General features: G+C 54.7%; 1 protein-coding gene across 2 annotated transcripts; it reads right to left on the reverse strand.

Annotated features, from left to right (window-relative positions):
• Nucleotides 1-2,330: 2,330 nt before the first annotated feature.
• Nucleotides 2,331-20,687, reverse strand: ASMT (acetylserotonin O-methyltransferase). 2 transcript variants are annotated; one of them, XM_069463669.1, is made up of 8 exons: nt 20,619-20,687; nt 16,698-16,872; nt 14,119-14,248; nt 12,139-12,207; nt 11,071-11,189; nt 8,800-8,940; nt 6,175-6,297; nt 2,331-2,575 (listed from the first exon to the last, which is right to left on the reverse strand). In XM_069463669.1, exons 1-8 carry the CDS (start codon nt 20,685-20,687, stop codon nt 2,364-2,366), a joined length of 1,038 nt encoding a protein of 345 aa, XP_069319770.1. In that variant the 3' UTR covers nt 2,331-2,363. The 2 variants fall into 2 exon arrangements, with proteins under 2 accessions (XP_069319770.1, XP_069319771.1); XM_069463670.1 differs by lacking the exon at nt 8,800-8,940.
• Nucleotides 20,688-21,163: the final 476 nt, after the last annotated feature.

Here is a 21,163-nt window from a genome sequence, read left to right on the forward strand (position 1 = left end):
GATCCTCCCGCCTCGGCCTCCCAGAGTGCTGGGATGACAGGCATGAGCCACCGTGCCTGGGCTTTATTCTGGAACAAGCAAGAACTGTTGTCCGTAGCCACGTGGAGACAGCCTGTTCCATTCACTGCAGACAAACCATGTCGCTATCTGGTGTCTTTACATCCCCGGCTGAAGGAGGGTTTTTGCAATTTGGAGTCGCAGCCAGCAGAAGCTAAGCCCTTTCCCCTCCCAGGACACTGGCTTTTTTTTTTTTTTTTTTTCCTTCCTTGAGGATCACATTTCAAAGCGATGCCTCCCAGGCAATGGAAGGAACATTCCAGAGCTGGCAGACCCGCCTGGGGCTTGCTCAGAAAGATTTGCATACATTTGAAAAAGACTGAGCAAGACTTTGCATTTACCGCTTGGTAACATACAGGCTCACGGAAAAGAAAATCGGGGGGCGGGGGCGGTGTTGAGGGGGACAGGTCTCCCCTAATTTCCAAACAGGGAAGATCTAAGACTCTCAGGTTGAATCTGTATGTGCCCCTGGAACGGTGGAAAATGACAAAAAGATATTTAGAGGCTTCAGAATTGTTTGGGGAGATTAATAAGGGGGAAAGGAACGAGGTGGGGTGCGCGCGCATCCCACCCCGCAGGTGCGGTTACCTGGGCTTAAAGCAAACGCAGCCGGGATCCATCAGCCGCCCCACAGCGCCACCTACTGGCAGACGCGGATTCCGCGCTTCCCCCAAGTGGTCCACACATCACCATGGCAACAAGAGGGGTCCCCCAAGACTCTGGGCTGTCCTGATTCTGAAATCTATCGGGGCGAGCCCACCTGGCCCCTCCCTGGAACTGACACGACCCCAATTTTAGCAACAGTTTCCTAACTTTAGCTACAACAGTTTGAAATTAGACGGTCTCGTTGGTGAGAACTTCATAGACAATTGAGATGTCCTCAGCTCTTTCTTCCTGTGGTAAGCTGACTTTAAAGGGTGTCATGCAACACTGCACGTATTTCCAAATCACCCTCTCCCTCGTCTGTGGAGGATTGCTCTTCAACAGACCATACTTTGCAAAACATAAAAAAAGCAAAGATTTTTTTTTTATACTTTTGCAAATTTAAAATCTGAAATCCGTGCACCATTCCTTACTTTCTTTGTGTGTGAGTGTGCTAGGGCTGCAATAACAAATTACCCCAAACCAGAGGGTTTACTACAAGAATCTATTCTCTGCCAGGAGTGTGAGACGCAGGTGTCTCGGGGCCTCGCTCCCTCCGCAGGCTCCAGGGGAGGCTCCTTCCTGCCTCTTCCAGCTCCTGGGGGCTCCAGGCCCCCCTGGGCTTGTGGCCGCGTCACTCCAGCCTCTGCCTCCGTCTCCACGTGGCTTCTCCTCTGTGTCTGTGTCCCCCCATGGCATTCTCCTCCCTGTTTGTGTGCGTTTCTGTGTCTCTTCTCCTCTTCTTAAAAAGACACCAGTCCTGCTCGATTCAGGGCTCACCCTGATGGCTTCCTCTTAACTTGAGTACATCAGCAAAGACCCTCCTTGCAAATAAAGCCCCATTCACAGGTTCTAGGGGTCAGAACATGGATATATCTTTTGTGGGACAGAATTCAGCAACTTGCCTTAACAATTCTTCCATTCTGCTTTTTTCCCCTCAACTTGAAGTTGAAAGCAAGTGATTAGACTGCGAGAAAAGCCAATACCAAAATAAGTTTTCTAAAGTACACCCAAGAAGACAAGAAGTAGGAACCCTCAGTGCCGTGCTGGAAAAGTCCCAGAGAGAAATGGGCATGGGGTTGGCAGGGGTGTGACCCTTCCCTGCTCTGTAGCATCTCTGATTTCTCGGTACCCACAGAAGGGGCGAGGTCTAATCAGACAGCAAGTGCCTGGGTGGCGCCTCGGTGGCCACGTGGAGAGATATGAGCAGGGATCCGTGCAAAAGAGACAGACAGGACTGTCCCAGCCGGACTTTTCTCACTGCTAACGTGGCATCACTAATAAGCCACAGAGCTCAAATGACATGGCCTCCAAGGGGGCCCATGGTTCCCAAGCACCCGGTGCTACCCCGTCCGACACTGGTGCCAAAGCTCTGTGCAGGACGCAGCTTCTAAGAGACACGGCTCACGGCGAACACCTGAGCCCACCTAACGCACAACGAGGACCAGACCATGTCCACAATGGGCGGCAGAGCTGTACCCCACCCTCGTGGCACAGCCCTGAGTGGACCTTGTGAAAAAATCCACAAAGTGAGGGGCAGAAAGCTCTTGTCACTTGCCATGTGAGCACCAAGAACAAGAAATGTACTGGAGACCCATCTTTTTATTATGATTATTGTTGTTGCATTTTGATGGTAGTTCCACAAGCACGGTCCACGAGGGGAGTTAATTCCTGGCTAAAATGGCATCGTAAATGGCCCCCGTTTTCTTGACCTGGAAGCCGTGAAAACCAGCGGAGGCGAGGAGCGTGCGGTACTGGGCGGGGGTCCGCTCCTGGCCCTCCGTCTGCACCAGCATGTTCAGGGAGTACAGCTGCGTGGTCACAGGGCCCCGCCCGTCCTCCGCCAGGAGGCTCTCCACCACCAGGAGGCCACCGCCTGCAAGGGGTGAGGCATTTCGCCTGTCACAGGCGGACGCTGTGTCCCTGTCCCCATGGGCCACCAGCAGGGATGGACCCCACAGCACAGCAGGGCACTGTCCCCATCACTCACACAAGCCGTGTCCCTGTCCCCATGGGCCACCAGGAGGGATGGACCCCACAGGACAGCAGGGCACTGTCCCCATCACTCACACAGGCTGTGTCCCTGTCCCCATGGGCCACCAGCAGGGATGGACCCCACAGGACAGCAGAACATGGTCCCCGTCACACACACAGGCTGTGTCCCTGTCTCCATGGGCCACCAGGAAGGACGGACCTCACAGGACAGCAGGGCACTGTCCCCATCACACACTCAGGCTGTGTCCATGTCCCCATGGGCCACCAGCAGGGATGGACCCCACAGCACAGCAGGGCACTGTCCCCATCACTCACACCGGCTGTGTCCCTGTCCCCGTGGGCCACCAGGAGGGACGGACCTCACAGGACAGCAGGACACTATCCCCATCACTCACACCGGCTGTGTCCCTGTCCCCGTGGGCCACCAGGAGGGATGGACCCCACAGGACAGCAGAACATGGTCCCCGTCACACACACAGGCTGTGTCCCTGTCCCCATGGGCCACCAGGAGGGACGGACCCCACAGCACAGCAGGGCACTGTCCCCATCACTCACACAAGCCGTGTCCCTGTCCCCGTGGGCCACCAGGAGGGATGGACCCCACAGGACAGCAGGGCACTGTCCCCATCACACACTCAGGCTGTGTCCCTGTCCCCATGGGCCACCAGGAGGGATGGACCTCACAGGACAGCAGGGCACTGTCCCCATCACTCACACAGGCTGTGTCCCTGTCCCCGTGGGCCACCAGGAGGGATGGACCCCACAGGACAGCAGGACACTGTCCCCATCACTCACACAGGCTGTGTCCCTGTCCCCGTGGGCCACCAGGAGGGATGGACCTCACAGGACAGCAGGGCACTATCCCCATCACTCACACAGGCTGTGTCCCTGTCCCCGTGGGCCACCAGGAGGGATGGACCCCACAGGACAGCAGAGCACTGTCCCTGTCACTCATACAGGCTGTGTCCCTGTCCCCATGGGCCACCAGCAGGGATGGACCCCACAGCACAGCAGGGCACTGTCCCCATCACTCACACAAGCCGTGTCCCTGTCCCCGTGGGCCACCAGGAGGGATGGACCCCACAGGACAGCAGGACACTGTCCCCATCACACACACAGGCTGTGTCCCTGTCCCCGTGGGGCACCAGGAGGGATGGACCCCACAGGACAGCAGGACACTGTCCCCGTCACTCACACAGGCTGTGTCCCTGTCCCCATGGGCCACCAGGAGGGATGGACCTCACAGGACAGCAGGACACTATCCCCGTCACTCACACAGGCTGTGTCCCTGTCCCCATGGGCCACCAGGAGGGATGGACCCCACAGGACAGCAGGGCACTGTCCCCATCACTCACACAAGCCGTGTCCCTGTCCCCATGGGCCACCAGGAGGGACGGACCCCACAGCACAGCAGGGCACTGTCCCCATCACTCACACAAGCCGTGTCCCTGTCCCCATGGGCCACCAGGAGGGATGGACCCCACAGGACAGCAGGACACTATCCCCGTCACTCACACACAGGCTGTGTCCCTGTCCCCGTGGGCCACCAGGAGGGATGGACCCCACAGGACAGCAGAGCACTGTCCCTGTCACTCATACAGGCTGTGTCCCTGTCCCCATGGGCCACCAGGAGGGATGGACCCCACAGGACAGCAGGGCACTCACTGTCCCCATCACTCACACAGGCTGTGTCCCTGTCCCCATGGGCCACCAGGAGAGATGGACCCCACAGCACAGCAGAACACAGTCCCCATCACTCACACAAGCCGTGTCCCTGTCCCCATGGGCCACCAGGAGGGATGGACCCCACAGCACAGCAGGACACAGTCCCCATCACTCACACAGGCTGTGTCCCTGTCCCCATGGGCCACCAGGAGGGATGGACCCCACAGGACAGCAGGACACTGTCCCCGTCACTCACACAGGCTGTGTCCCTGTCCCCATGGGCCACCAGGAGGGATGGACCCCACAGGACAGCAGGGCACTGTCCCCATCACTCACACAAGCCGTGTCCCTGTCCCCGTGGGCCACCAGGAGGGATGGACCCCACAGGACAGCAGGACACTGTCCCCATCACTCACACAGGCTGTGTCCCTGTCCCCGTGGGCCACCAGGAGGGATGGACCCCACAGGACAGCAGGACACTATCCCCGTCACTCACACACAGGCTGTGTCCCTGTCCCCATGGGCCACCAGGAGGGATGGACCCCACAGGACAGCAGAGCACTGTCCCTGTCACTCATACAGGCTGTGTCCCTGTCCCCATGGGCCACCAGGAGGGATGGACCCCACAGGACAGCAGGGCACTCACTGTCCCCATCACTCACACAGGCTGTGTCCCTGTCCCCATGGGCCACCAGGAGAGATGGACCCCACAGGACAGCAGGACACTGTCCCCGTCACTCACACAGGCTGTGTCCCTGTCCCCATGGGCCACCAGGAGGGATGGACCTCACAGGACAGCAGGGCACTATCCCCATCACTCACACAAGCCGTGTCCCTGTCCCCATGGGCCACCAGGAGGGACGGACCTCACAGGACAGCAGGACACTATCCCCATCACTCACACCGGCTGTGTCCCTGTCCCCGTGGGCCACCAGGAGGGATGGACCCCACAGGACAGCAGAACATGGTCCCCGTCACACACACAGGCTGTGTCCCTGTCTCCATGGGCCACCAGGAAGGAAGGACCTCACAGGACAGCAGGGCACTGTCCCCATCACACACTCAGGCTGTGTCCATGTCCCCATGGGCCACCAGGAGGGATGGACCTCACAGGACAGCAGGACACAGTCTCTGTCACTCACACAGGCTGTGTCCCTGTCCCCATGGGCCACCAGGAGGGATGGACCTCACAGGACAGCAGGGCACTGTCCCCATCACTCACACAAGCTGTGTCCCTGTCCCCGTGGGCCACCAGGAGGGATGGACCCCACAGGACAGCAGGACACTGTCCCCGTCACTCACACAACCTGTGTCCCTGTCCCCATGGGCCACCAGGAGGGATGGACCTCACAGGACAGCAGGGCACTGTCCCCGTCACTCACACAACCTGTGTCCCTGTCCCCATGGGCCACCAGGAGGGATGGACCCCACAGGACAGCAGGGCACTCACTGTCCCCATCACTCACACAGGCTGTGTCCCTGTCCCCATGGGCCACCAGGAGAGATGGACCCCACAGGACAGCAGGACACAGTCCCCATCACGCACTCAGAGGTGAACCCAATCATGACAGAATTTGGCCACGGTGAGGCCACCGAAGCTGCCGAGGAGATTTGACTCTTTCCTTCGTTAAGTGGTTTTAGTTACGGAGTGGAATCTAGGACCCTTCTGTGGCGAATCCTTACCTGGAAGGGGCGCCAGTGGGCGGGCCGTGCGCACTCACCCGTGGGATGAATTCAGCAACTGCCGTCCGAGGAGACGCCTGCAGTCCTGCCCTTAGTCTCAAGCACTTGCCGACCTGCGGCCCCACCACCCACCTGGCCTGCAGGTGCGCTGGATCCTCTGCAGCAGCTGTGAGCACCTTTCATCCGTCCAGTCATGGAGGACCCTGGCCAGGATGTAGAGATCCGCCTCGGGAAGGGGGTCTTGAAAGAAATCTCCTGCAACACAGGGCAGGCACCGTGGGGTCAGCCCAGAGTCCGGTCCCGTTTGACTAAACCTGCTCGGGCACGAAACGTCCCCTGCGTGAACCACACCCAGGTGTTCCCAGTGAGTGTCCCAAAGACCCAACGCTGAACGACGAGAAGACTCAGCATTCAGACAGGAACAGCCTAGTGATGTGGATGACTTCCTGCGCTCCTTCCCACCTGGAACGTGGTTGTGTTATTTATCTCACTGCCCGATGTCCCCACGCCAAAGCACAGCTCCTGACACAGCCCGCTGTGGGTTTCACCCTGGGCATTGCGTCACCAGCTGCTATCTGATGAGTTGGACTGAACCCACGATCAAGACCTGTTGTCTGGATTGGAAAGAAACACCCAAGAGAGACTCGTTTTCTGTGTGTGGTATCAAATGCTCAGCTCTTGTAATATGTTTCCTGCAAAATCAAAAACTAACAATTTCAGGCCATGTGTGCTGGTGGCTCACACCTGTGATCCTAGCACTCTGGGAGGCCGAGGCAGGAGGATCACTTGAGCTCAGGAGTTCAAGACCAGCCTGAGCAAGAGCAAGACCCCATCTCTACTAAAAATATAAAAATTAGCAGAGCTTGATGGCACATGCCTGTAGTCCCAGCTACTCGGGGGGCTGAGGAAGGAGGATGGCTTGAGCCCAGGAGTCTGAGGTTGCAGTGAGCTAGGCTGATGCCACGGCACTCTAGCCCGGTTGACAGAGAGAGACCCTGTCACCAAAAAAAGAAATTTAAGAAATAGATTAAATAAAAAATAAAATAATAAAAATTAGCTGGACATGGTGGCGCAAACCTGTAGTCCCAGCTACTCAGGAGGCTGAGGTGGGAAGATCGCTCCAGCCTAGGAGTTCGAGGGTGCAGTGAGCTATGATTGCACCACAACACTCCAGGGATCCTGTCTCAAAACCAAAACAGAAGAAAACAAACAAACAAACAAACAAAAACCTCCCAATTTTGGAAGAGATCTGGGATAGCCCTATATAGTAAACAGCTAACTCAGCAGACCTGTGTTGTCCACACCCTGCACGTTCTAAAGAAAGGTGAACCCTTGACCAGCAACTCTCGTCTCTAACAACGTCCCACCTCCTAAGAGTGCCTCTGTTTACCTGGTCCTCAGGCCACCCCAGATAGTCCACACTCACAACGGGATGGGTTTACCGTGGGGGCTTTGAGCCACCTGAGCAATGTGGCTTCCGGAAGGGCTGAAGGCCGAGCTTGGCCACGCAGGTGGTCCATCAGGCCTATGGCACCACCCCCCAATAAAACCCCTGGACACCAAGGCTCCATGAAGGCCCGAGTGTCTCTGTTTACCCAAAGACCTGAACATGCAGGGAGGGCCCACCTCGTGCCTGGCACCTGCCCAGACACCGGGATTCGATTGTGACGTCCACTAAGAGGTTGGAGGTGGTGGGCAAATGGCATCAATGGGCCAACGGAACTAAGATGGGGACGGGGCTGACATCCCCGCCGGGTGTTTTTATTCTCCTCAGAGAGAGAAAGAGAACCGCAAAAGGTCAGATTCTTCCCTGCAAGGAGGCGTAGAGCATCTGCAGGTCAGAACGGAGTCCCTCGGAGAGAGAGAGACAGAGATAGAGACAGAAAGAGAGACAGAGAGACAGAGAGATAGAGACAGAGGGAGAGAGAACATCACAGGGATCTGGACCCTGTGTTTCCAAGGCAACAGGAAGCCCCTTCCAGCCCGTTGCTGGGTTGCTGTGGTCTCTGCTGGTTCCATTCCTCCTAATCTCCTGCGTGTGTGGCTGTCCCTGGTGTTGCCTTCAACCCACTTGTTTTACTGTCCCTCGATAAGTGCTTCGGGTTAGGGTGAGGGTTGGTTGTATTTGTTTCCCGGGCTGCTATAGTAAGTTCCCACAAACTGGGGCTTAAACCACAGACATTCATCCTCCCCCAGTCCCGGAGCCAAGGAGTGTGAGACGCAGGTGTCTCGGGGCCGCGCTCCCTCCGCAGGCTCCAGGGGAGGCTCCTTCCTGCCTCTTCCAGCTCCTGGGGGCTCCAGGCGTCCCTGGGCTTGTGGCCGTGTCACTCCAGTCTCTGCCTCCGTCTCCACGTGGCTTCTCCTCTGCGTTTGTGTCTCCTCTGCTGTCTCTTACGGGGACACCTGTCACTGGGTTTAGGGCCCTCCTTACTCCAGGGTGGTCTCATCTTAACTGATTACATCTGCAGAGACCTTATTTCCAAATAAGGTCCCCTTCGCACGTGCCAGGTAGACATGAATCTGGCAAAGGAGAGACCACCATTCAACTGAACACGACACGCAAGAAAGAACGAACTATGAGAAAACCGCACACCTTCACGCAGCCAGCCATCCGTCAGGCCTAACACACAGTTTTAAGTTGGGGGGTTATCTCGGGGGTCCGGGAAGCCACGCCGAAGGCCCACCATCTCCCGTGAGCACTGCCCCGGGAGCAGGGCTGCGTCGCCTTGGGGACAGAACCAGCGCAGGGGAGCCCACCTTCGCGGAAGCCAATGCGTCCTTCCTCTAGGACCGAGCAGTGCTCCTTTGCCGTCCGGACCACTTCTGGGAGGTCGAAGACGGTGACCTTGCACCCGGGGTACAGAGAGACGCACTCCTTGGCCAGAGCCCCGGGACCACCTGCAAAAGTGGACGCGGCGTGTTTGAGCCACAGGAGCCACTGCGCGCCGCCACACCCCCTCCACCCCCGCGGGGTCCCGGCTGGGCACTTGGTCCTCCCGCATCTGCCGCGGAAGGCTCCGTGATCGCCGCCACGCCCCCTTGCACCGCCACGCCCCCTCGCACCGCCACGCCCCCTCGCACCGCCACGCCCCCTCCACCCCGGTGGGCCCCGGGCTGCGCACGTGGTCCTCCCGCATCTGCGGTGGAAAGCTCCGTCGTCGCCGCCACGCCCCCGAGTTCAGGTGGTCTTCCTGGTGGCACTGAGCCGCGCTCCAGGCTCCCACCCGGCCTCGACTTACCTGTCCGTGTCCCCCTGTGGCCGGCGCACCTGTTCCAGCCCAGGGCGGACAAGGGGCCAGCGAAGGAGACAGAATCAAACCATGCACTCAAGCAAGCCACGCACTCAAGTCCGTCCTGCGTCCGGGAGACCTCCGCCCCGCACTGCCCGCCCGGCCGTTTCATCCCGCGCTGCTTGCTCCCAGACCGCGCGGCTCCGAACCCCGCTCTTCCTCACAATGTCTCATAGTAACTTAAAATAACTCACAACAACCCATCGTAATAACGACCCCAGACCAGCTCCCCCTTCCGCGAGGAACCTGCTGTGCCCCAGGCGCTGCTCTGCGTGACCCCGCACAGACACGCGCTTAACCGTCACCACCGGCCTCCCGCCGGGATCGTTCCAGCTCCCATGCACATCTAAGGAAACTGAGGCACAAGGAGAACCTGTCCAAAGTGACGCAGCAAGGGAGAGGCGGAAGCCACTTTGCAACCGAGGCAGCTTGTTCCGAGTTCAATCTCCCAAGCTCGGCGCCCGCTGTCGGCGGAGGGAAGCTGCCCTGACGTCAGCTCCAGAGATCCCGCTTGGAGACCTTCCTCAGTTTCCCCCCGTTGCTGCCCTACAGATTTCGGGGCTGCCCCTCAGATCCAGGCACCTTGAGTGGTGCCTTGAGTACTGACTTCATCACAAGCAGCTCAGCTAAAACCCCCCAAACCTCAGCTTTGTTGAAAGAGCCGCGCGCGCCTCCCCCAGCCTGGGAGGGCCACGTCCCGCCTACACCACCCTCCGCACGCGCACCTGCCCGAGACGGGGTCTTGCGCTCGCATTTTCCCTCCCACAAGCTCACGTTTCTGGCGTCTCCCCCACGGGAAGGTGCACGGGCGGTTCAGACAGTGAGAGGATTTGCTTGAAGCAGCCCAGCCCTTAGACCCCAACTCCGCCACTTCTGCCTCCACGGAGCTACACGTTCCTAACCTGAGATTCCTCCTGGCACCTGCGGCGCCGGCATCGAACCCACAGGAGACGCCCCTGCGACACCCAGGTGCCCCTGTCATCCGCCGAGTGCCAGAACACGAGGTTCCCCAGGCTGACGGGGGCATCTGACCCCCAGAACCCCAGAAAGCGCACCTGCTCCCTGCAAGCTTGGGCTGTAGGTTGCTTCCGCCAGGAAGGCAGCACAAAAAGCCATAAGTGTGAACGCGAGGGCTCTGCTAATGGTTTCCCAGCAGCGAAAACCCAGTCGTAGCTGGGTGGAGAGAGAGAAGGACGCCGTGGTCTAAAGCATCCATTCCTAGCCTGCGTGCGGGGCTCTCTGTTCTAACATACAAGGGGTTCCGAGAACATGTAAGGTTCAGTAAGGCCGTGGGAGAGGAGGTTTGTTCCCCACAGATCCCCAGAGGCGGAGGGTGCCCGCCACGCCGTGGAGGGCACAGCGGGGACCAGGCGTGCTCAGGAGGCAGAAGGAATAGGGAAGAAAAAGTGGGCAGGAGATTTTCTTGTGCATTCCAAGGGGAAGAGCAGGTGAGGCAGAGGGAGCAGCCTTAGAACTGGCTCGTCCCACTTTTGACACATTGATCGAGTCTTCTACGTACTGTAACATATTAACAGCCACGTGAGTTGTATTTAACTCACGCTACTTTTGAGCCGAGGCCTCGTGAAGCGTATGCAACTCACATGTCTCTTCCCCTTGGGAGCCGAGAGAACTGCTTTTCAAGTTGCATCAGAAGCCAGAAGGCAGAAGCCGTCACTAACGGACGTGCTCCCCACCCGGAAGGGGTGGCGCCGCTCTGACGTCCCGGGCGCGCACTCACCCCCGAGGTCACAGATGACAGGGAACTGGGACAGGTCGAAGGCAGCCAGCACTCTGCGCCCGGCGACGCTCCAGACCTCCTGCAGACCGCGCATGAACCGCAGCCGCTCCGCCTCCGACCTGGGATGCAAACGCATGCTGGTGACGATCATGCAACGTCAGCTGTGGCCACTGTGGGCAGCGGCACGGGGACCCTCTGCGGGGGACAGAGCCGTGTCCCGCAGGTGCGGGTGACAGCCCTGCATGTGAGCCGTGGGACCTGGGCTACCCTAGCAGGACACGATTTGGGATTAGAGTGCGCCTAGGTCGGCCGCCAGTGCACACCCAGCGCTGGGAAACCTGGAAGGGGAAGGAAACGTGTGTCTCTGTCCTATTCTGCGCCTCAGCCAGCCGGCAACTCACGAGGTGTTGGTAGCTCCCCGCCAGCTAGAAATGCTGATGCTACAGCTTCACGCAAACTCCATGGCCGTGTGCAAAGCAAAGCAAAGAACCACGGCCTCGCCCAGGCACCTCCCGCCAAGCGGGAAACAGCGCCTCCCTTCCCTACTTAAACGTGGCGCCAATTAATCAGCATCTACCTAGGAGTCTGCTCGACACAAACATCAGAATGGCAAAACAGGGGGTGGGGGGTCAAAGGGAGGTTATTGTTTTAAACTGCATACCAGCGTCCTTCTTGTCTATCCTGTTTTGGACACACCAATCAATTCTTGTAAGTCCTTTAACACCTTAACTGCCACGTGAGTTGTATTTAACTCACGCTCGTTTGGAGCCTGGGGCCTCTGGGAGTGTATGCAACGCACACGTCTCTTCCCCTTGGGAGCCACCAGAGCTGTTTTTAAAATGCATGTAACTCACGCATGGAAAACAATCAAAAATAACAAATTTTCCATGTCATGTTATCCCTTCTAATGTGAAAGGATCATTTTGTTTTCTCAGTTTTTATTCTATCTTCCTAATAAAACACTGTGGCCCCAGGGGAAAAAAAAAACTTTTTTTTCTAGTGGGGCAGTCCATGTGTTAAAAATTAGCATCATCTTATCCTTGGTGGTTTCAAAGAAGTTAGTGTTACCTGTAGATGGCGCTGAAGAGCTCTTCGGAGGGAACGCCGAACGCCTGCAGGTACTGGTTCTTCCCTTCTCTGGCAAAAGAGAAAGGAAAACTTAGGTACTGAACATCGCGGAGTGCAGATAGGGGGTCACAGACCCTCACTTTAAATTCTCTACGGAACAAGCAGGAGACATAAACAAGTCACCTGCACACACAAAGTCCTAACCAGTGCACAGTGGGTCCCTGTGCAGAGCCAAGGGCTACGGTGAGCAAGGAAGAAACGGACTTTAGTGACCATCTGCAGAGAGCATGGAAAGGACACGCAGTCGGGTCCAGAAAGCCTCGCTGGCTGGCATCTACAGATAGGAAACGCCTCGCAGGTGGATGGACATCCTGTCTATCTATATATCTACCTATCTACCCATCCATCTATCCATCCATCTACCCATCCATCCATCTATCCACCCAGCCAGCCATCCATCCATGTACTCATCCATCCATCCATTCATCCATCCATCCATCTATTCATCCATCCATCTATCCACCCATCCATCTAACCATCCATCCATCCATCCATCTACCCACCCACCCATCCATCATCCATGTACTCATCCATCCATCCATCCATCTTTCCATCCATCCATCTATTCATCCATCCATCTATCCACCCATCCATCTAACCATCCATCCATCCATCCATCTACCCACCCACCCATCCATCATCCATGTACTCATCCATCCATCCATCCATCTTTCCATCCATCCATCCATTCATCCATCCATCTATCCACCCATCCATCTAACCATCCATCCATCCATCCATCTATCCACCCACCCATCCATCCATCCATGTACTCATCCATCCATCCATCCATCCATCTATCCAACCATCCACCCATCCATCCATCCCTCCATGTACTCATCCATCCATCCATCCATCTATCCATCCATCCATCCATCTACCCATCCATTCATCCATCCATATATCCACCCATCCATCTATCTATCCATCTATCCACCCATCCATCCATCCATCCATCTATCCATCCATCTACCCACCCACCCACCCATCCATCCATGTACTCATCCATCCATCCACCCATCCATCTATCCATCCATCCATCCATCCATCCATCTATCCACCCATCTACCCATCCATCCATCCATCCATATATCCACCCATCCATCTATCTATCCATCTATCCACCCATCCATCTATCCATCCATCCATCTATCCATCCATCTACCCATCCATCCATCCATCCACCCATATATCCACCCATCCATCTATCTATCCATCTATCTACCCACCCATGCATCCATCCATGTACTCATCCACCCATCCATCCACCCATCCATCTATCCATCCGTCCATCCATCATCCATCCATCCATCCATCTATTCTATCCATCTATCCATCTATCTATTTATGTATGTATGTATGTATCTATCTATCTATCCACCCATCCATCCATCTATCTATCACAGTGGTTTCCAACTAAAGGCCATTTTATGCTGAGGGGACATTGGGCAATGTCTGGGGACATTTTAGTTCTCACAGCTGTGTGGTCTCACTGGGATCTGGTGGGCGGAGCCCAGGGACGCTGCTCTGTACCCCACAGTGCACAGGACACCCCCCCAACAGAGTCACCTGCCCCATGTCAAGACTGCCAGAGTTGAAACAGGCTGACATGCAGCAAACAATGGCAGTCAGAGCCACCCTCTTGGGTTTTTCCACCACTGTTCTGAACGTCCGTCTTCCTTCTCCTCTTCCCCTGGCAGAGCAACACAGCCTGCTTTCCCCGGGTGACACGTCACTGCAGAACTGAGTGAGTTCTGTGACTCAGCACCAGGTGAGTCCAAGCACCTGCTCTGGCTTCACATCCTGGCAGTGTTGCGTGTGTTTCTACAAAAGACCTGACATCTCTACCCCTCCAACGCCCTCTATTCAACCAGCCCTGGGGCGCTGAGACTCAGCGGGCAGTGCCTGCACCACGCCCACCTCACAGCCTCGGCCAGGTGGCCCCAGCAGCGGTAGGTCGTCCTGGCCATGTAGAGCAGCATGTTGCGCTGAGATGTGGGGCTGCCCCTGGCCAGGTAGGTGCTGGAGAGCTCTGTGTTTTGATAGAACACTGAAAACACACAGAAAGGACAGAAAAAGGCAGTTAGACTCCAGGTCGTCGCCGGCATTGGCAGCATGTAGAACTCAATGTGATTCCTACCTGGGAACGCAGACCTCCCTACAGCCAGAGGTTCATACGCAGGGAGCAAAGGTGTCCCCGGGGCAGGTGGTCACCTAACCCTAACCCTCACCCTGCAGATGGTTTTTGCAAAGGTGACCCTGGGGCAGGTGGTCACCTAACCCTAACCCTAACCCTGAGGATGGTTTTTGCAAAGGTGACCCTGGGGCAGGTGGTCACCTAACCCTAACCCTCACCCTAACCCTATAGATGGTTTTTGCAAATCCCCCTGGAAGTCTGGATGGAGCATATTTGCATGTAAATTTGCACCTTTGCCTGTTCTGAGTCTGACCCACATCCTTTTTTCTTCCTCCTAGGACCAGGTGTCCACGGGGCCCCGTTGTTCTGCATGGGGCTCTATGTGGCCCTGTTCCTGGTGCTGTCCCCTCTGTGTGTCTCTCTGGGAACAGGGAGAATGGCTTTCCCTGTTCCTGAAGAATGTCTTCACCTTGAACTCCCGCCCCAGGGCTAAGTTCTCCACCTGCCGAATGACACCTGCGGGTCACTCACGTGGACCCCCGAGGCAGAGCCCAGAGGATAAGTTGGAACAGAGTCTCCTGTCACTTTGTCCCCTAGCTGAGCAGCCAAGAGCCACCTACCCTGCAGAATCCGTCCCCTTCCTCCTCTCCAGACAAGGGCTCTGCTGTGGTTTGAATGTGTCCCCTCCAAAAGCCAAGTGTTGCCCATATCACAGTGCTAAGAAATGGGGCTGGTAAGAGGTGATTAGGCCACGAGGGCTCCGTCCTTGTGCATGGGATTAGTGCCGTTATAGAGGGGCCTGAAGGAGGGCCCCCATCATCTCTTTTCCTCTCTGCCTTCCGCTGCATGAGGACACAGCCTTGGTCCCCTCCCAAGGACGTGGCAGCAAGGCACCACCTTGGAAGCAGACAACACATCTACGGGCACCTTGATCACAGACACTGCAGCCTCCAGCACTGTGACAAATAAATGTCTGTTCTTTACACTAAGTCACTCGTGTCTCAGGGCCAAGGTGCATGGGGCAGGTGACGGGGGTGGGGGGATGTCTACAGTCTCTGGCTGTGGTGGCTTTAGCCAGCTCGCCCCCTGCCTGGTTTCCGAGCAGGGTGTCTCAGAGGGGCAAGATGCTACAGTGATACTTCCTGGTCAGGTTACCCCATCCCTGACGTTTGCACCCCAGAATCCAACCAGTCTGAGGCCCCCGCTGCCAGCAAAGAGGTCCCTGCCCACCCCTCTTAGGTCGGTTTTTGTAAATCCCATTGGGAGTTTGGGCAGAGCACAAGTGGAAACCCATATTATACTCTATGGAAGATTTAAATAAGGACGTAAATAAGTAGGGATGTCTACTTTATTTTTTTTTTCTCTTTTTTTTTTTTTTTTTTTTTTGAGACAGAGTCTTACTCTGTTGCCCGGGCTAGAGTGCTGTGGCATCAGCCTAGCTCACAGCAACCTCAAACTCCTGGACTCAAGCAATCCTCCTGCCTCAGCCTCCTGAGTAGCTGGGACTCCAGGCATGTGCTACCATGCCCGGCTAATTTTTTCTATATATATTTTTTTAGTTGGCCAGCTAATTTCTTTCTATTTTTAGTAGAGATGGGGCTCTCGCTCTTGCTCAGGCTGGTCTCAAACTCCTGAGCTCAAATGATCCACCCGCCTCGGCTTCCCAGAGTGTTAGGATTACAGGCGTGAGCCACCGCGCCCAGCCGGGATGTCTACTTTAGAACAGACCAGACCACATCTCTGTTCCTTCATGCATCGACCCAAACAATGGTTTCTAGACGTTGCAATTTCACGGATCTACAAGATGCAGAAACAATGTAGCCACGGACACAGCATTTGTGCTTTTGAATTTTGCAAAGTGAGAACACGAAAAACATAAACCCTAAACGGAGCACCTCTTATCCTTCATCATGATCCATAGGAGAAAAGACACGCCAACACCAACACAAGAAGATATCATCTCAGTGTGAATACAGCCCCGTAACTGAATACATGTGGCTTTATGGAAAATTGCTCACCTACGATATTTTCTCTCATACTTTTGTCTCACTCGTTGGAGACTTCGTCGGGGTACAGATGCACACACCGACGTCGCAACCTCTGAGCGGCAGTCAGACAGCTACAGCCCATGTGCTGTTGAATACGGCCCCCTGCTTGTTTTTATAAATAAAGTTTTATTGGAACGTGGCCGCGCCCATTCATTGGCACAACCTCTCTGGCAGCTCTGAGGTTGCAAGGGCCGGTTTAAGCAGCTGCCACAGAGACCACACGGCCCACAAAGTGGAAAATATTTCTTATCTCACCCTGGACAAAAAAAAAAAAACAAAACGTGTGCTCATTTCCAAATGCCACCAGTCCTTACCTTTTCCTCCTCTCACTTCTACCTTCAGCAGCTTCAGGGACGCACAGGTGTCCAGCAGCAGCTGTGTCCCCCGGGAGCTGGTGCCCAGACGCGCCACAACCGCCGCCGCGTCCAGCGCCTCCCGGGCCTCGGCGAGGACGTCGAACACGCCCAGCTCACAGGAGGCGAAGAGGACCTGGGAACAGCCGCAGAGACGGAGGGTGGATCTCGGTCCCTGCGAACCACGGCCGGCCGGAGCGCACGCGTTGTTTGGTTTTTATTATTTCAGAGTATTACGGGGGTACAGACACTTTGGTTCCATAAATTGCCTTTGAACCACCTGAGTCAGAGCTACAAGCGTGTCCATCCCCCAGACATCTGTCAACCGTGCCGCTACTGACATTAGGGGCCGGTAATTCCTCACTGCGGGAGGCCATGCTGTGCGCCGTGGCGTGTCGAGCAGCGTCCCTGGTTCTCACCCCCTAGACCAGGGGTCCCCAGCCTACAGCGAGTTGTGTAATTATTTCACTAGATATTGCAGGGTAATAATAATAGAAATACAGTGCACAGAAAATGGAATGCACTTGAATCATCCCCAAACCATCCTCCCCCACCGGTCCCTGGAAAAATTGTCTTCCGCGAAACCCGTCCCTGGTGCCAAAAAGGTTGGGGACAAATGCCTAGAGGACGTGGCACCCTTCGTCCCAGGGGTGACGACCAAATCTGTGCAAAGTCCCCAAGAGGGAAACACTGCATTAAAGTTCTATTGACTCTTATTCTGTTAAGGTTATGCTAAGTGTCGTTAAAGTTGTATTATCTCTGGTTCTATTAAGTTTGTATTAATGCTTGTTCTATTAAGTTTGTATTAATGCTTATTCTATTAAGTTTGTATTAATGCTTGTTCTATTAAGGTTATATTAATTCTTGTTCTATTAAGGTTATAGTAATTCTTGTTCTATTCAGTTTGCATTAACTAATTTTTCTGTTAAGGTTGCATTAAGCTTTATGCTGTTAAGGTTGTATTAACTCTTGTTCTATTAAGGTTGTAGGAATTCTTGCTGTATTAAGTTTGCATTAACTAATTGTTTTGTTCAGGGTGTACTAAGTTTCATCCTATGAAGGTTCTATTAACTCTTATTCTATTAAGGTCATATCAATTTTTGTTCTATTAAAATATTGCATTAACTAATTGCTAAGGGGGCATTAGGTTTTATCCTGTTAAGGTCGAATTAACTCTTATTCTGTTAAGGTTGCGTCAATTCTTGTTCTATTCATAGTGCATTAACTAGCTGTTCTGCTAAGCGGGCATTACGTTTTATCCTATTACAGTTGCATTAGCTCTTGTTCTATAAGACGTGTGTTAAAATGTATCCTGTTAAGGTTATAGTAGCTCTTGTTCTATTAAGGTTGTGTTCCATTTTATTCTGTTAAGTTTGTATTAACTCTTGCATTGTTAAGGTTGTATTAACTCTGTGCTGTTAGGTTGTATTAGGTTCTATTCTATCAAGATTGTATTGGTTCCTATTCTTCTTTTTTTTTTTTGACAGAGTCTCGCTTTGTTGCCCAGGCTAGAGTGAGTGCCGTGGCATCAGCCTAGCTCACAGCAACCTCAAACTCCTGGACTTAAGCGATCCTCCTGCCTCAGCCTCCCGAGTAGCTGGGACTACAGGCATGTGCCACCATGCCCAGCTAATATATATATATATATATATATATATATTTTAGTTGGCCAGATAATTTCTTTCTATTTTTAGTAGAGACGGGGTCTCACTCTTGCTCAGGCTGGTCTCGAACTCCTGACCTCAAGCGATCCACCCACCTCGGCCTCCCAGAGTGCTGGGATTACAGGCGTGAGCCACTGCGCCCAGCCTGGTTCCTATTCTATCAAGGTTGTATTAGTTCTTGTTCTGGTAAAGTTGTATGCAGTTTATTCTATTAAAGTCGTATTAGCCCTGCTAGGTTAAGGCTGTATTAACTGTTGCTCTATTAAGGTTGTATTAACTTTTATCCTATTAAAGTTGTATTAAGTTTTATCCTACTAAGGTTGTATTAAGTTTTATCTCATTAAGGTTGCACCAACTCTTGTTCTCTTAAGGTTGCTTTAACTGTTGTTCTGTTAAACTTGTGGCAACTCACATAACGTGGTATCGGGTGTACCGAAGTGGTTTTTCTCTCAAGATCTGTGACCCCAGGATCCACCCGCTGCCACCACGGTGACCCAGCGCCGGGCACTGAGCGAGCACCGGGCAGCCCCGCTGGCCAGACACATTCAGACGAGGGGAAGGAGAGAAATCAGTGCGTCTGCTGTGCGCAAACGCTCCCTGTCTTTATTTCAGTGGCTCTAAAATAGTTTATTCTCAACCCCTGGGAGCCTACGGACAGAATTCCGAGGATCCATGAACTTGGACGGGGAAGAAATTTCACTTTACTTTTCCCCAGCCTCTACCCGGAACTCAGCACTGCCCTCAGCCACGAACGGGTGCGGAAGCCACAGCGGTGGCGGAGGAGCCCGTGGCGCGGTGAGCGAGAGACACCACAGATGGCCACAAGCTCAGTCCTGCTCACGGGTGGCGAAGCCCCCGGCATCTCTCTGCCTAGAGGCTGTTTGGCCCCAAAACGGTCAAGATCTGTGTTCTCAAAATTGACGTTTCACTCACAAACAAACAAACAAAAGCCTGGGGGGGGGGACCCTATTGCAGGAGAGAAGCGCAGTCTCACCCTATACAGTAAGCTCCGAATGCTTTAATTCCACCTACACGTTTAGATCCTCTGTCCACGGAGAGGCTCAACCCCTGGACCACCAGACAGAGACCCCGGTCCCCTGCCGTCCGTCCACACAGCACCTTGGCAGCTTGTTGGGGACCAGCCCGCTCGCTGTTCAATGCCCTTGTTCAACAGACCTCACACTGCGGGGTCTTTGAAAAAATAAAATCTAACTCTGGACGGGCACGGTGGCTCATGCCTGTCATCCCAGCACTCTGGGAGGCCGAGGCGGGTGAATCGTTTGAGCTCAGGAGTTCGAGACCAGCCTGAGCAAGAGCGAGACCCCGTCTCTACTAAAAATAGAAAGAAATTATCTGGACAACTAAAAATATATATAGAAAAAATTAGTCGGGCATGGTGGTGCATGCCTGTAGTCCCAGCTACTCGGGAGGCTGAGGCAGGAGGATCACTTGAGCCCAGGAGTTGGAGGTTGCTGTGAGTGAGGCTGACGCCACGGCACTCTAGCCCAGGCAACAGAGGGAGACTCTGTCTCAAAAAAATAAAAAATAAAAAAAAATTAAAATAAAAATAAAAAAATAAAATCTAACTCTGACTCATCTCCACGGCTTCAACGTGAAACTCACCGTTAACCATTCTAAAGTGAACGACTCAGTGAACACAACGTTGTGCATCATGCACCTCCATCTAGTTCCAGAACATTCTCATCCCCCCAACAGCAGACCCCGTCCCCATGACCACTCACTCCCCACGCCCCCTCCCCAGTCCTGGGCAATCACGAATCCACCTTCTAAGGATCTGCCTGCTGTGGACATTTCATGTAAACAGACTCGTACAATTTGGGACCTTTTGCGTCTGGCTTTTGTCACTGAGCGTGGTGTCGCTCAGCCACGAGAAGGGGTGACGTGGATGCACCGTGGGTGCCCCTTCAAATCCCACCTCTATCATAAATGTATTTTGTGACGTAGCGTGTTCACAGACAAACACGTACATTGCTCTATCTCAACATGCCTCAGCTGCTTCTATAGTTGCAGTTCCGCCCAAGGCGTCTGCTTTGGACTCCTGCACGTTGGATTTTAAGCTTTGCAAAACCTCCTTCTGAGACCGGGTCTGCGGGTGTGGACAGGCCCCTAGACGGGGTCCGCGGCCGTGGAAACGCCCAGCTGTGGTGCAATCACGGCATCTCTCTCCCCTGTGTCCCCCTGCCGTGGCCCCCCGTACCTGGGACACCATGAAGCCGTTTGCGTACTCGTTCAGGAGGTGGTAGGCGTGGTCCTGGGGTGAACCCATTGTCTTCCCAAAGCAGCTGTGGTTCTGAGAGACCCCGACGATGACGTCCCTGCTTCGGAGAGCACAGAGCGTGCTAGCAAGTGGCGGTGGCCGCCGGCTGCGGCTGCTGCCTGAAGCTCCCCGCCTTCCGCGTCTGAGCGCAACCAAGACGGATCATTCTAGAAAGATTGCATTAACCTTATTAAGGGATCACAAGTGTGTGGGCACCCCCCTGTCCTCCCCTCGCCCTCTCTGTCCTTGGAGTGTGCCCGGCCCTGAATTAGCCCGCCGTAAGCTCTCGCAACATCAGCTGTAGAACTGACCCCAAACCAATACGCTCGCCGATCACCGCCATTGATTAATCATTGCATGACGGGAACAGGGTCTGGTCTCCTTCAAACGGGGCCCGAAGGGGATGTATTTGTTTCCGGGCTGTCGTGACAAATCAGCACAAACCCCGGGGCTCAACCAACAGTTCTCTCCCAGTTCTGGAGGCT

The sequence above is a fragment of the Eulemur rufifrons genome, chromosome 30, assembly GCF_041146395.1.
Source record: "Eulemur rufifrons isolate Redbay chromosome 30, OSU_ERuf_1, whole genome shotgun sequence".
NCBI classification, from domain to species: domain Eukaryota; kingdom Metazoa; phylum Chordata; class Mammalia; order Primates; family Lemuridae; genus Eulemur; species Eulemur rufifrons.

Bases quoted from the DNA above. Each gene is read 5' to 3' on its own strand.
- ASMT (XM_069463669.1), bottom strand. From the start codon at position 20,687: ATGGGTTCACCCCAGGACCACGCCTACCACCTCCTGAACGAGTACGCA. The intron at 12,208-14,118 runs GTGGGCGTGGTG...CTCTTTTGCCAG, and splicing joins CACCTGGCCGAGGCTGTGAG to AGAAGGGAAGAACCAGTACC. The intron at 6,298-8,799 runs GTGGGCTCCCCT...CCTGTGTTGCAG, and splicing joins ACGCATTGGCTTCCGCGAAG to GAGATTTCTTTCAAGACCCC.